This window comes from Suillus subaureus (genome assembly GCF_016647635.1).
Source record: "Suillus subaureus strain MN1 chromosome Unknown BJ212scaffold_11, whole genome shotgun sequence".
Lineage (NCBI taxonomy): Eukaryota > Fungi > Basidiomycota > Agaricomycetes > Boletales > Suillaceae > Suillus > Suillus subaureus.
The window spans coordinates 66778-79810 of NW_024538567.1; the positions used below are offsets into that span (position 1 = coordinate 66778).

Here is a 13033-nt window from a genome sequence, read left to right on the forward strand (position 1 = left end):
AGTTGTGAGGGCCTTTGATCATGGTGTTGGCTGTAACACTTATGGCTGTGTAGTTTCACATCCCACTGGAGATCTTCTATGGCATGGATATGGTGATCACTTGTGGATATTGAGGTGTGACTGGTGGCAAGCCATACAGACTGGACTGTTTTTTTCTGCAAAGGAAGCCACTGGTGAGCAAGCATATTCCTCAGCTAAAGTTGATGGTTTCATGCTTGTCTGACCACCATCGACTAGAAAAAAATGGTCCCAATGAGCACTTAGACAGTACTTTTGTACACCTAGACAGTCCAGTGTTCACTTCATGACTTAGGTATCTTGTTCTGTCATCCATTGTCCAATACAACAAAGTATGCTGCTGATTACATCACTATTACATAGGGGCTTGGTCAATATAAGGCTCAGTCTTGTCTGTCCTTACCCACTACCACCATCCCACATGCCACTCAACTGTGAAACATATCCCAGGCTTTACAATGCCCTTGCAACACCAGACACAGCGCTTGAGCTGGATGATGTTGCTGATGATGTTGCTGCAGAGCAGGAAACTCTCATGTCTGAGTTGCCTGAAGTTGCAGCTGATAACAGCACCAGTGTTATGGATGGGCTCTTGTCCCTTCAAGAGACTCTAAAACATGTGTCAAAAGGAATCTCAGATAGCACTGAGTCTGAGTATAAAAGGTGCACAGTCTGTTCTCATTGATCTATGCAGCCCCTTCACTGAAAATTGCAGATTAATCTTGAACTGCAACACCTTCCTGAGGGAGCATGGCCTCCTTCAGGATGGTGAGTCCCTGTTTTCTCATTCACCTCACCAAGAAGCAGCTTACCTCATTGTGGCATGGATTATGGACATGTAAGTCCTATGCCTCCCACTTCTTTTTTTGCTTCTCACATGCTCTTGGTACCAGATGTGACTCCATGAAACTTGATGGGACAAATAAGCCATCCACCAATGAGAGATGATTGTATGGCCATGCCCAGAAGATGTGGGCAGCAATGACATATGCATTTGGGCATCTGCAGGGTCTAGGCAATCTGCCATGGCATGAATCAGAGTTGCATAGCAGCCAGATGTTAGGTAACCCCTTAGTGTCAGTTGAGGTGTCTAGTTACATGTGCAGCTTGTGGCACTGCAAGGTAAGATTACTCACTAATGCTGAGAATGTACTTGACATGTCTGCTTGCTACTCAACAGGTTCAGGCAGGCGAGGTTGCAATCAGTGCTTGTGCTATCACGTCCATTAGTACTTTCCCTCTGTATAGCTACTCCGCTGATTATTGCTGGCCCACAGCATATTCTGAAAAGAATGTATCACTTTAACAATCACCCTGAAAACTGGGCTATCCTTGATTACCAGCCTGGAAGATGTAGTGATGGCTCTAGTGAGTCATCATGGTGGGCTGGTGGATGCATCAAGCGTTGCTTGCATGCTGCTTACACAATAGCATTTCTTTGTATGTTACACTCTGATGAAGTCCTGAAAATACAGCTTCACAACCTTCATTTCTTTTCTAATGGTCTCATTCTGATGCTTCCATTCAAGAAAACACACCAAAATGGCAGTGTGGAATAGTTTCTTGGCCTGGATCCAACACACTAACAACAATTCAGATATCAAACCTTTTTGGCTGTGGATCATGCCCACAGAAGAGCACCTATGTGCCATTCAAGCTATTGCCAAGTGGATTGTAGCCTCTAAAATTCTGACTGGTTATTTATTCCAAAAGTTTGCTTCAGGTGATTGAATCACAGAAGCCAACCAGCCTTTGGTAAGCCTCTTTCTGGATGGAATACATCATGAATCTCATCAAATCATGCAATTTAGACATCTGAACGATTTTTAGAGTTATTTCACAACAATCTCCTGGATATTGGGGTGGATCCCTCATCATATGGTACACATTCATTTTGGCATGGGGGCTACCAGTATCTGCACATTGAATGCCGGTGGCCGCTGCATCACATATGTGAATGGGGAGGCTGGAGCCTCAAGTTTACTAACTTAATGATTGTCAAATATCTCATCTCACACAATGATGATGCCACAGAGCTTTGTGAGCATTTTTTCAACCCTTACCACAGCCCATCTGTCAAGTGCCCACATTGCAGAAGGTCATGCCCATGTGCTTGATATTGTTACCTTGTACTACCTTACATCAATTTAATGATGACCATGCTTTGATCATGCAATATAGTGTGAAAGTTTTAAGTGCTAGCCTAACCTTTGACTTATCAAGGCATCACCCATGGTGCATTCCAAGACATGACTGAGCATCATTTACAAAAACTCAGATGAGTACCTGATTTATTCAACATGGGTTGCAGTTTGGGAACTATGGGACAAAGCAAGGGGAAAAGTACAAGTATACCTACTGGAGTTTCTTTAACTGCCAATAGCAGTGGACAATTGCTGACTTGTTTCTCATAACATGAACCTCATCTCCCTTGCGATATGAGAATAGTGAGTCAAATGCATCCCCAAACTCTTTGTGGACCTGTGTAACCATGTCATCATTGCTGATATTGTGCTGTCTGTGAAGTTTGTTGACAATCCTTGTGAACTTCATTGCACAGCCATTGACTGAAAATTCCTTCCAGAAGTCTTCTGGTGTGCTTTGACGGTATTGAGAGACAATATCCTGCAAGACCGAGTGAGTTGACTATACTAGCAAATGCATTCACTTACCCTCCAACCCATCCATTGACTTTTAGTTCCCTGCCACTGGCCATATTTGCCATAACGGTAAACATATGGCCAGTATACTATTGGAATAGGGTGTCCTTTAATCATTAGCACTGATTCTTTCCCCCAGTAAGGACTGGTATCATCCCACATGGCATTGAGACGTGGGATATCCTGCTTGAATGTGACAGCAATAGGATCTGGTACATCACTAACCACAAAGCTTACTTCAGTCCCATCTCCTAGCTTGAGGTGATGTGTTTCATCCACTGCATGGGCTATGGACTTGCTATCAGAGGAAGGTGCCATGAGACTCTTGGAATCTGAATCAATATTACAGCTGTCAGCTGTATTTGTTGCATCTAGTTGGGCAATTATCCCAGCACTAACTTTTTGTGCAATCTGAAAAACCATGGTTCAGATGGTGACAAATGACTGAGTGAGTGCCCACCTCTGATGTGATGGAGGAAATTGTGCTCTCAGTCTGCCATTGAGGTAGGAATACCCCACTACTCCTAGGCCTAGCTGACATTGGCTCACTGGTGGTTACCTCAGACTTGGGCCTGTACAGGTGCTTCACAATGATGGCATGTGCCTGCCAGTGGCCATTATTGTAAGTATGATCAAGTCATTAACTCATGGCATTGATGACTTACCCATGGAAGGATCTCATCAATCTCTTGTGGAGTGTGTAAATCCTTCAAACACTCAAATGCATTGCGTCCATCATGGACTGCACTGGCATCCCTATCCCCATGGAGTTTTGTGAGACACTGTGCCAATAGTTTTGGATGGCTTGATTTTTTCTTACCCCCTCCAGTGACAGTGTGACTGCCCTTGTGTGGCCAATGCATGCCTGGACAAAGCCTTGTAGTAATTTATGCGATAGTCAGGTTCCCTTGGCAAATGAATATATATTTTATTGGACTCACCTGTCCCACTGGCCTTGGTCCTTACTGAATTCCTCCAGCTGAGATTGGAGGAGGCTTTTATTGGCACAGACCTTGAGACTGAACATGTGGCAGTAGTGTTTGAGAGTCTTCACTGTCATGCTTGAACTAGTATTACCATGTTGAGTTTGAACCTCCAAAGTAAGAAAACCAACTTACATGGACAATAATTCTACTTGTGGTTGCCCGCTACTAGTGTCAAAGCCTACAGGAAAGGGCAAGGTTGTGGTCTCCATCATGAAATGATGGCATAAGACAAACAGTGTCTGAAAAATTTCGTGAGTTCAAACACTATCATTGAATTAATGAATTACATACATGATGAGCAAATAGTGAATAGGGGCCTCTATCCATCCTTAAGCTTGCCTGTCATGGGAATCAATGATCTCTGGATGGTATATACATTCACCTTGCTACTGGTTTTTTGTATTCTGAGAGCTATTTTTATTCAGGCTATTGCTCCAGCTGGAGACAAGCACTCACTGCTTGAATATGCCACTTCCTGGATTGTTGCTCAGGAACAAGATCCTTCAACAATTGAAGGGCCCAAAAACAATAGGCTTTGGCTGGGTGTTGACAGAAAGTGAGCATTCTCAATGATTGAGTCTTCAAAGTCCAAACTCACATAATATGATGCAAGTCTTTGGATGGCTGAGAGCCAACATACCCCTTACTGAGGTCATGCTCAAGCTGGAGCAAATGCTGAGTTAAAGTCACTGTTTTGAAAATTAGCTCATCTGTACTGCATTCCAAGTGAGGTCATTGTTGTCTTTGATAGACCAGCCAAGCCCACTATCAAGAGAGGCATGCACATCATGAAAACTCTGCCATGGTTGACAGAACCATTCAAGCACTTTGCACAGACATTGGGATTTGCTGTCCATGATGTGAGTCATTCTCAAAGCCACTTTAGATAATTATCTACTGTTACTACTAATCTTTCAAGGCTGCTGGTGAGGCTGAGGCAGAACTTGCTGCACTTAGTCACAGTGGTGTTATCGATGTGGTCATCACCAAGGACAGTGATGCACTGGTATTTGGGGCTTCACATGTCTTCAGGAGGTAATTCCAACACTGTCACTATTCTCAAACATCTTACACAGTGCTACAGTGATCCAAGTTGCTCCAACAACGTTATTATCTACTCTGCTGACAATATTCAGCAACATAGAGAGGTAATGCTCTCTAATGGTGGCCTTCTGCTTATGGCTCTGTTGTGTGGTGGTGACTACCATGTAAGTTTAGAACCTGCTTGATTATTTGCAGTTGATTTTAGCATACAGTAAGCAACAAAACTGTTGCAATGTTTGTATGAGATTGATTACTCTAGCTATATCATTGCAGGGATGGCAGCTATGAAAATGTAAATAAGAGCAATATTGTAGCCCTACATCCAGGCTACAATAGTTGTACTACATTGAAGATGTGAAAACATTTCCTTAAAAGGATATAAGCAATTTACTACATGGTATGCATTGCAATGGTTTTGTTGCTGATATTTTTCAATATCAAAATCCTATCAATAGACATCAGTTATGTTATTGAGTATGTCTTATAATGTTATGTGACATGTAAAAGGGTCAATATGATATAAACAAAGCCAAATGTTGAACTTTCTCAACATCCATCATCATGAAAGCCCTTTCTGCTGACAAAACCAACCAAATCCTTTTTTACCTTGATTCTAACCAATCTACAAGGGAGATCTCACATGCTACTAGTGTACACCATAGTACCATTATCAGAATTCACTCTGAACTTAATTCTGACCTTCAAAAGACCTCTGGTGGTTGTCCTTCTGTCTTTTCATCTCCCAATATTCAGCATGCTATTTGGTTAATCAGTACAGACAAGGCTGAAAATGTCACTCAAGTCACAAGAGCACTTCAGGATGTCAAGAACCAGCCTATGTCCTCTCAGACAACCAATCATTCCTTGAGGAAATCTAGTATGAAGCTTGTAGTGAAGCAAAAACACCCTCTCCTATCTAAGCGTATAGGAGAGTAAGACTATACTTTGCTATCAGTCACCAGCACTGGATAGTGGATAGCTTGAAAAGAGTCATATGGTTATATGAAACCAAAATCAATCATTTGGGGCCAGATGAAAGGAAATGGGCTTGGAAAGGGACAGGAGAGGGCCTGAGTGTCAGGCTAGCAGGAGACAAGAGGGTGTTTTTGCTTCACTACAAGCTTCATACTAGATTTCCTCAAGGAATGATTGGTTGTCTGAGAGGACATAGGCTGGTTCTTGACATCCTGAAGTGCTCTTGTGACTTGAGTGACATTTTCAGCCTTGTCTGTACTGATTAACCAAATAGCATGCTGAATATTGGGAGATGAAAAGACAGAAGGACAACCACCAGAGGTCTTTTGAAGGTCAGAATTAAGTTCAGAGTGAATTCTGATAATGGTACTATGGTGTACACTAGTAGCATGTGAGATCTCCCTTGTAGATTGGTTAGAATCAAGGTAAAAAAGGATTTGGTTGGTTTTGTCAGCAGAAAGGGCTTTCATGATGATGGATGTTGAGAAAGTTCAACATTTGGCTTTGTTTATATCATATTGACCCTTTTACATGTCACATAACATTATAAGACATACTCAATAACATAACTGATGTCTATTGATAGGATTTTGATATTGAAAAATATCAGCAACAAAACCATTGCAATGCATACCATGTAGTAAATTGCTTATATCCTTTTAAGGAAATGTTTTCACATCTTCAATGTAGTACAACTATTGTAGCCTGGATGTAGGGCTACAATATTGCTCTTATTTACATTTTCATAGCTGCCATCCCTGCAATGATATAGCTAGAGTAATCAATCTCATACAAACATTGCAACAGTTTTGTTGCTTACTGTACCTTACTCCCAGGATGGACTTCCAGGCTGTGGGTGGAGAACAGTGTGTGGATTGGTGCAATATGGTATTGGCAATGATCTCCTTCAAGAGGCTCAGGCCCATTTACTCACATCAAACCACGAAAGACTGAAGGACTATATCTGTGGCTGGTCCTGTTGCCTGCAAGAAATCCTTGTCAAGGATCCACTTGGCCACATTGGCTGGCATCACCCCAAGTTTTTGAACAATGTTCCTGACAATTTTCCTGATGTATCAGTTGTACTGGCATATGTCAAACCCCCGACCTCTGTGCAGCCAGTCAGTCATGATTTCATCCACTCAAAGGTCTTGGACTTAGAGAATCTTGCATATCTGTGTGAGTTCCACTTTTGCTGGTCAAAATACATGCCCCCAGGCCCAGTAAGAGATGCAGAGAGCATGGGGACTATGTGGAAGTTGCAGGACTACATTTGGCCTGGAATCTGTATCCATGTGCTTCTAGAGGTGAGCCAGCCAGTGTGTATTTACTGTCACACTACCCCATTCTGATATTATGCTAGACTGAGCCAGAGTCTATCATCCAAATCCACTCTAAATGAGATGCACCATCCTCACATGCCTTAAAACAGTACCGAGTCAAGGTCAAGTCACACACTCATCACTGCTGCAAAGAAAGGTGTGATGCAAGTCCAGCACATGGCAGAGTGGACACCCACTGAGTCTGCCACCATTATCAACTCACAGTCTGACATATTGGTGGATTTGATGAGCCAGGTTTGGGTGCCTGTACCATTGGTAGAAGATCATCTTCCAGCACTCATTCATGCATTCAGAAGCAGAGGTGGCAAGAGGTGGCAACTGGGCACATCCACTGCAATGGCATCCTGTGATCATCAGGGCATGGAGATAATAGAACTAACTGATTCTGACAGAGACACTGCCAAACAGCAAGCATCACATAACACAAAGAGGAAGAGATGTACTTTTGATGCTTATGCCTTGGGGGTACTGGAACTTACTGATTCAGACTAAATAGATGCACAGAGCCCATGTCATTTTTCGTATAGTACTTGTATCTGCATATATGATAGTGTTAGCATCTCTTATTGTCTCCCTACTCAGCACTAAGCTGTGTGAGTGTGCTCACTTGGGCCAGTATCTGTCTGCAGGATTCCAGGTAAGTAAGTGCCAAATAAAGCAAGAAACACTGATACATCATGGAGGTGGACTCACCATCTCCAGAAAGCTGGCATTGCACTTGCTGCAGTGCTCAATGTCACTAGCTTCAGGGCACTGGAAGGAGTTGCTGTTGCTGTCTTTTGGATGGACAGAGGAAGCACAGTGAAGGTTCAACAACTCTGCTGGCTTGCAGAGCAAAAGAAAGACAGAAAGAGGCTCTCACTCTGGTGGTGAGAGGAAGGCCTACTGACTCTCTAAATGTTGGTCAAAGTGTGCCAGGCAATATGTTTGACCCTTAAGGGAAGCAAGGAAAGCAAATCCATGAAGTGACACCAGGTCAACTCTGGTGAAGTGTGCTGAAAGCGTGTGCGCAGGAATGTTGAGTGCATAGGTGCGTGAAGTGTGGGAATAAGGTGCATGCAGTGTGCAAACATGTAAAAGATAATGATTGGTGTGAGGATGTGTGCTGAGACTGCTGAATGGTGACTGATGGTGATAATGGACTGTTGCTGGGGACTAGGGTGACAACTATGATGCTAACTCATGATGATTCTGACTGCTAGATGCTACTGGATGGTGGTGGTAGGTAGATGAAAAACTTCCTCCGCAACAGGTAAGCTGTGCCTAGGCGTGCTCCCAGGGCTCAGAAGCGAACAGGGAGCGCTCTAAGTATGTAAATGATGTAAATAAGGGTCCATGATGAAATAATGCCATACAAATACTAAATATGGTCTGATAATGAGAATAGACGAGGAAGGACTCACTAGGGAACTGGTTGGATGATCAATGGATGCTCCAGGATGTTGCGCGACAAAGGGCGACTGAGCACAGGAAGAGTGCGCTAAGCACATGTGCAGGAATGCGTCGCATAATGTGGGAAAGTGTCATGCCTCTGGTGCATTTTACTGGAAAGTCATAGATAGTGAGTTGCACACTATACCAATCATCGTGAGTTGTAATATGGGCAATCTATGCCTGGAGGAATCTCATTCCCTACAACAGCTCTTGGCCCCATTAGTAGTAGCAGGTGGCAGCAGCACTGAACTCGTGGCAGCAGGCTCACTTGGATGATCACCAAAGCTGATACTGGCCACATCTGACATCTGTGGTTCATTCCCAGGTAAGAAAACACCAAAAACTCAAATAGAACTGCTAAATACTTACCATATCCATTGGCCAACAACTGACAGTGCACTCACTGTAGTGTTCCCAGCTGCAATTGCACACTGTGCGTGCTGGGGGGATATCAGGAATGCCCTGATTTCTGCACTCTTCACTATGCCTGTGCTCTTCTAGTGGGATGACGACAAAGCACGGCATCCAGCTGTAGAAGCTGTGGACTGGAATGGCAGGCCACCACCAGTAGTACATTATGCCAAGCCCAACAAGGACAAGGATGACCACAACAATTGCTATTGCAATCATTGTGGTCATTGTGGTCTCTTGGAGGCTGTCACTGCCAACAGAGGAGGCAGAAGCAATGGCTCGAACGGCCTGGATGATGGGGGCGAGCTACAATGAGAAAGAGAGTCAGCGAAGGGAACAGTAATCGCAAAGGGAAATCGCAAGGGAATCCGTGCACCAAAAAAGGGAAGGGACGTGACCAACGTAAGCGACGCCGAGCCCCCGATGGAACGTTCAAGAAACCGATCCACGGCATTTGCCGAACGTCACGCCCGCCAGCGGACGGTTTTGTTTTTGTGAGAAGTCATGCAAATTACTTCTGCAGAACCAACCGTTTCGTCCTTACATATGGTAGACACCTCAGGTATATCTTCCGTCTTTCACTAATAATCTATGTCACAGGACAAGTAGCGTGATAAATACATTGTGTGGAGCATACAATAGAGAATATAGCATATGGCACGTCATCCATTCATCATGGAACAGCCGTGAAATATGAACGCTACGCAACGAAGGCTAACACCGTCTAGCATCGTACGAAAGTGTACGAAGAGTCAGGTTTTGCGAAGACACAGGGGACGTTACGCAGAACTGCTCAATGAAGGTGAAACCGAGTTTAAGTGAAAAGCCCGGTGTCAAAACATTGTTTGCAAACGATCGGCATTGTCAGTCGTAACGTGCAAATCATTGTTAACGCTATCAGCGCGCGGAAGTACGCCGATAAGGGTATCATCTGCATCGCTGATATGTTCAGTGATCAGGGTGAATTCCTGTCACCCTGCACTACTGGTCAGGCAGTAGTCCAATTAGTACTATGGCTGAGTGGATGCATGTTTAAATGGTTCTGATGAAGGAGACCATGCATCGATGACGGTTGGACTGACATCAAGTCGTGATAATTCACCGCTTGATCGATTAGTTTCGACAGACGTAGACCAGACGACGGGTGCGTTCGAGGAGAGAGGCAGATATACGACCTGATGCGCGAGTATCATTGGCTAGGTGGTAACAACGGAAATCAAGATTGTGACTGATGGAATGAAAGTCATGATCAAAAACGAGGCTTGGGCGCTTCAGTAGAAGGTTGTCACGATAGACAGTCTATACCAGCGGACGATCAGACGACGGATAACATGGATGAACGTATGGGATTCGGCGGTACGGTAAGAGATAAGACATGAATATATGAGCGGTAAGACCTATAGAGAATCAGTAACATCGGTCCAAACACAGAACAACATCGTGCGGTGTCCCATCAGCGCAAAGCAAACGCAACATGTCAGTCGCATGGTAAGCGTAGGCTTACATTCAGCTGCACAGTCTATAATACATGCTGTGAAGTAATCACGAAAATGTCACATATAAAACGTACCATCTCGAACTTCCAGTGTACTCAACTCTGGCTTGATCTAAACGCCCTTTGTGTCTTTGTGTCAAAGCATATCGCAGTGAGGAATTTGGAGGTTTTGAATGAAAGCTGAGATGCAGGAAACATGAATGATAACGCCCTGCCAGAAATTTGAAGGACGCACCGGTTAGGCCGATGGAGCCATAGATTTCCCGGGCGGACAGCGGATGATGAGTCGATGACTTGTTCAGTCGACGGCTCGCTGCAGGTCTGGAACTTGAAGAGTAGGAAACAAATAAGAGAGGACTGGCGGGATGGGGATAGTGGAGTACAGACGATAGCGTTGCCTCCGGACGAGAAAAAAGTGGTTAGCTGGAAATAAAGATGGTGGAGTGAGGTTGTGGGACATCGACAAAGGCAAAGTTATCGCTGAGACATACAGAGGCGGTGAAATCTGTCTGCTGGAGTTGGGATGGTCGACGAGTGCTTAGTGGATCCATCGATGGGACTACAAGGGAGCGGGACGTGGGGAACGGAGATACATGAATCCTCGGTCAAAGTGGACGCAGCCATCTACTGGCCAGACATGACCATGTTTGTAGCTCGCCTGCCCTCGAATCCCGATATTACTGAGCATCCAGTCAAAATCTGGGATGCGAAAACAGGCGAACTTGTCGCCACTCTCAAAGGATGCAGAGCCTCGGATTCGGTTAATTGCCTGACTTGAACCTCACGGTTGTTTCCGGGTCAGTCGATTCCTTGATTAGGACATGGAAGCAAACACACATCAAGTTGCGCTCAGAATCGTGCCCATTGGCAGGCCAAAATTTTTGAGGGTCCTGACGACCGAACATCTCAGGGAGCTTCCGGGTGCCTACACTGACTATGTTTTTGGATCACAATATCTCCGAATGGCCGCGATGATCCTCAGCAGCCTTGAGCATAGGGGGATAGATATCGGTATCAGCTCCTTGATGCTATAGGAGACAGGTAGCTTAAATATTAAGTGGAGGGAAATACAAGCAGTGGACTGCAAGGTAGTATATACTAGTCGAACCGGCGTGCGAGTTGAGGTGAAATTACAACCGTGTTCATTGATGTGGACTTAACACCATAATTAATTATTAGTCTGGCGAGGGAGGCAGAGGGTTTCGAGTGCGGTGGTCCTAACCTGTCCAAATACACACACATGGATGCGTGTAACGTTCCGCAGGGGTTACAGAAGCATCAAGATTCATGTCGATATACAAGGAAATCAGGAGTGCCTCCAGTTCAATGTTCAGAGAGCATCGCATTAGTATCTAGGCCCGAAAACTCTCTAGATCTATTCCGTTCTCCAGCTGGAAACATCTCTCCTTGCTGAGTCCTCGCCAGTACACTGAAATGTCATCTTGGGTTCCCTTGCCATTCAAATCGGCTCGGTTCCATTCTCTGCAACTTAAGCAGATCTATTGGCTGGGCAACAGGAAGCTTCACACCGTTATCTTGTAATTGCTCCTTCCCATGTTGGCAATCGCCTTGGTTTCTACTCCCACCACGTTCGAAGTACTGGATCTAAGAAGAGGTTTGTGTTCTCGTCATTGTTGGAGTGGGGTGGAGCTTACTGGTATCGACGAATCTAGGATTCATTATTTACTGTCTCCTATTTCGGCTAACCATCAATATACTGATGTCGTAACAGGAGATGAGTGGAAGTTGGTCCTATACTCACTATCATGAGATTTCATGTACAAGAGCACACTTGGCTTCCTGGAACTTAACCATTCACGACGTTCCGAAGGTCTTATTCAGAATCACATTCACATACTAAATGCTCGTCGGTGGCTGTCGCATCATTGTTGTGCGATAAGTATCCGAATCTCTAATCATCAATCTAAACGTTGCTGCTCAATCATATCAGCTAATCAGCGCGTCTATTCCATCAAAAAAGAAGACATTGCTTTCCAGCTTTGTTCTGTTTCCGACTGTGGCTGTAGTAAGTCCATGTGCTTGGGATTGGCAATTATAAAAGATACTCACGTGTTGAATTGCATGAGCATAGCATCACAGATTTATGTTAGTCTATGTGACTCCTTATTCTCGAGTTCTAGAGGGCAGTTTGGAGTAACCTTGTATGTCTCGGAATGAATTCATAGCCAAATCTTTTGCACGGTCGGATCGACAATTAGCGGAACGACAAAATCGGGGTTACGACGTAGTTCGGTATTTAGGAGTTATCCGGGCCAATAATCGAGACCTCTCACTGAGCGCCAAGGGTAAATCTCTCAGTAAGCGCTAACATCGGTGCATGTTTAATTTGCACGTACCGTAACCGATCAACCATCCACACAGCCTCCTTGAAGTGAGTACGACACATCGCAGCGATCTGATGTGTCTTCGGCTTCCTTTTTTACGACGATCACCCCGGATCACTCATGTCAGCTGATATTTCCAGTAACTTCCGAGTCGCTGACTCTGCAAATGCTTTTCGCATAGCAAAATGAAGGAGGGATTATGCTAGAATCGATGTTCTGAACATCGTTTCTCGCCTATCCCGGTATTGTGATTCTACCGCCAGATGCATTGCTGTACATGCACAGGCGGATTGCAAGAGGACCTTACCCGAACACGAACTTT

At 44.5% G+C, this 13033-nt stretch overlaps 4 protein-coding genes across 4 annotated transcripts; 2 read left to right on the top strand and 2 right to left on the bottom strand.

Annotated features, from left to right (window-relative positions):
- Positions 1-969: 969 nt before the first annotated feature.
- On the top strand, positions 970-2135 carry BJ212DRAFT_1496612 (uncharacterized protein; the record flags this gene model as incomplete). Its single annotated transcript, XM_041341539.1, is given in 6 exon segments — positions 970-1140; positions 1199-1260; positions 1310-1566; positions 1616-1741; positions 1760-1773; positions 1830-2135. Coding segments are annotated over 6 exon segments (936 nt in total), but the record flags the coding sequence as incomplete, so codon positions are not given.
- Positions 2136-2373: 238 nt separating this feature from the next.
- Positions 2374-2840, bottom strand: BJ212DRAFT_1269067 (uncharacterized protein; the record flags this gene model as incomplete). The annotated part of the gene is made up of 2 exons (XM_041330785.1): positions 2374-2643; positions 2691-2840. The coding sequence occupies 2 exons, from the start codon at positions 2838-2840 to the stop codon at positions 2374-2376; spliced, it is 420 nt and encodes a 139-aa protein (XP_041194318.1).
- Positions 2841-4452: 1612 nt separating this feature from the next.
- Positions 4453-4703, top strand: BJ212DRAFT_1479459 (PIN domain-like protein; the record flags this gene model as incomplete). The annotated part of the gene is made up of 2 exons (XM_041339885.1): positions 4453-4524; positions 4584-4703. 2 exons carry the CDS (start codon positions 4453-4455, stop codon positions 4701-4703), a joined length of 192 nt encoding a protein of 63 aa, XP_041194319.1.
- Positions 4704-8732: 4029 nt separating this feature from the next.
- BJ212DRAFT_1345559 (uncharacterized protein) lies at positions 8733-9374 on the bottom strand (the record flags this gene model as incomplete). Its single annotated transcript, XM_041335306.1, has 2 exons — positions 8830-9374; positions 8733-8768 (listed from the first exon to the last, which is right to left on the bottom strand). Coding segments are annotated over exons 1-2 (306 nt in total), but the record flags the coding sequence as incomplete, so codon positions are not given.
- Between the last annotated feature and the right edge of the window lie 3659 nt (positions 9375-13033).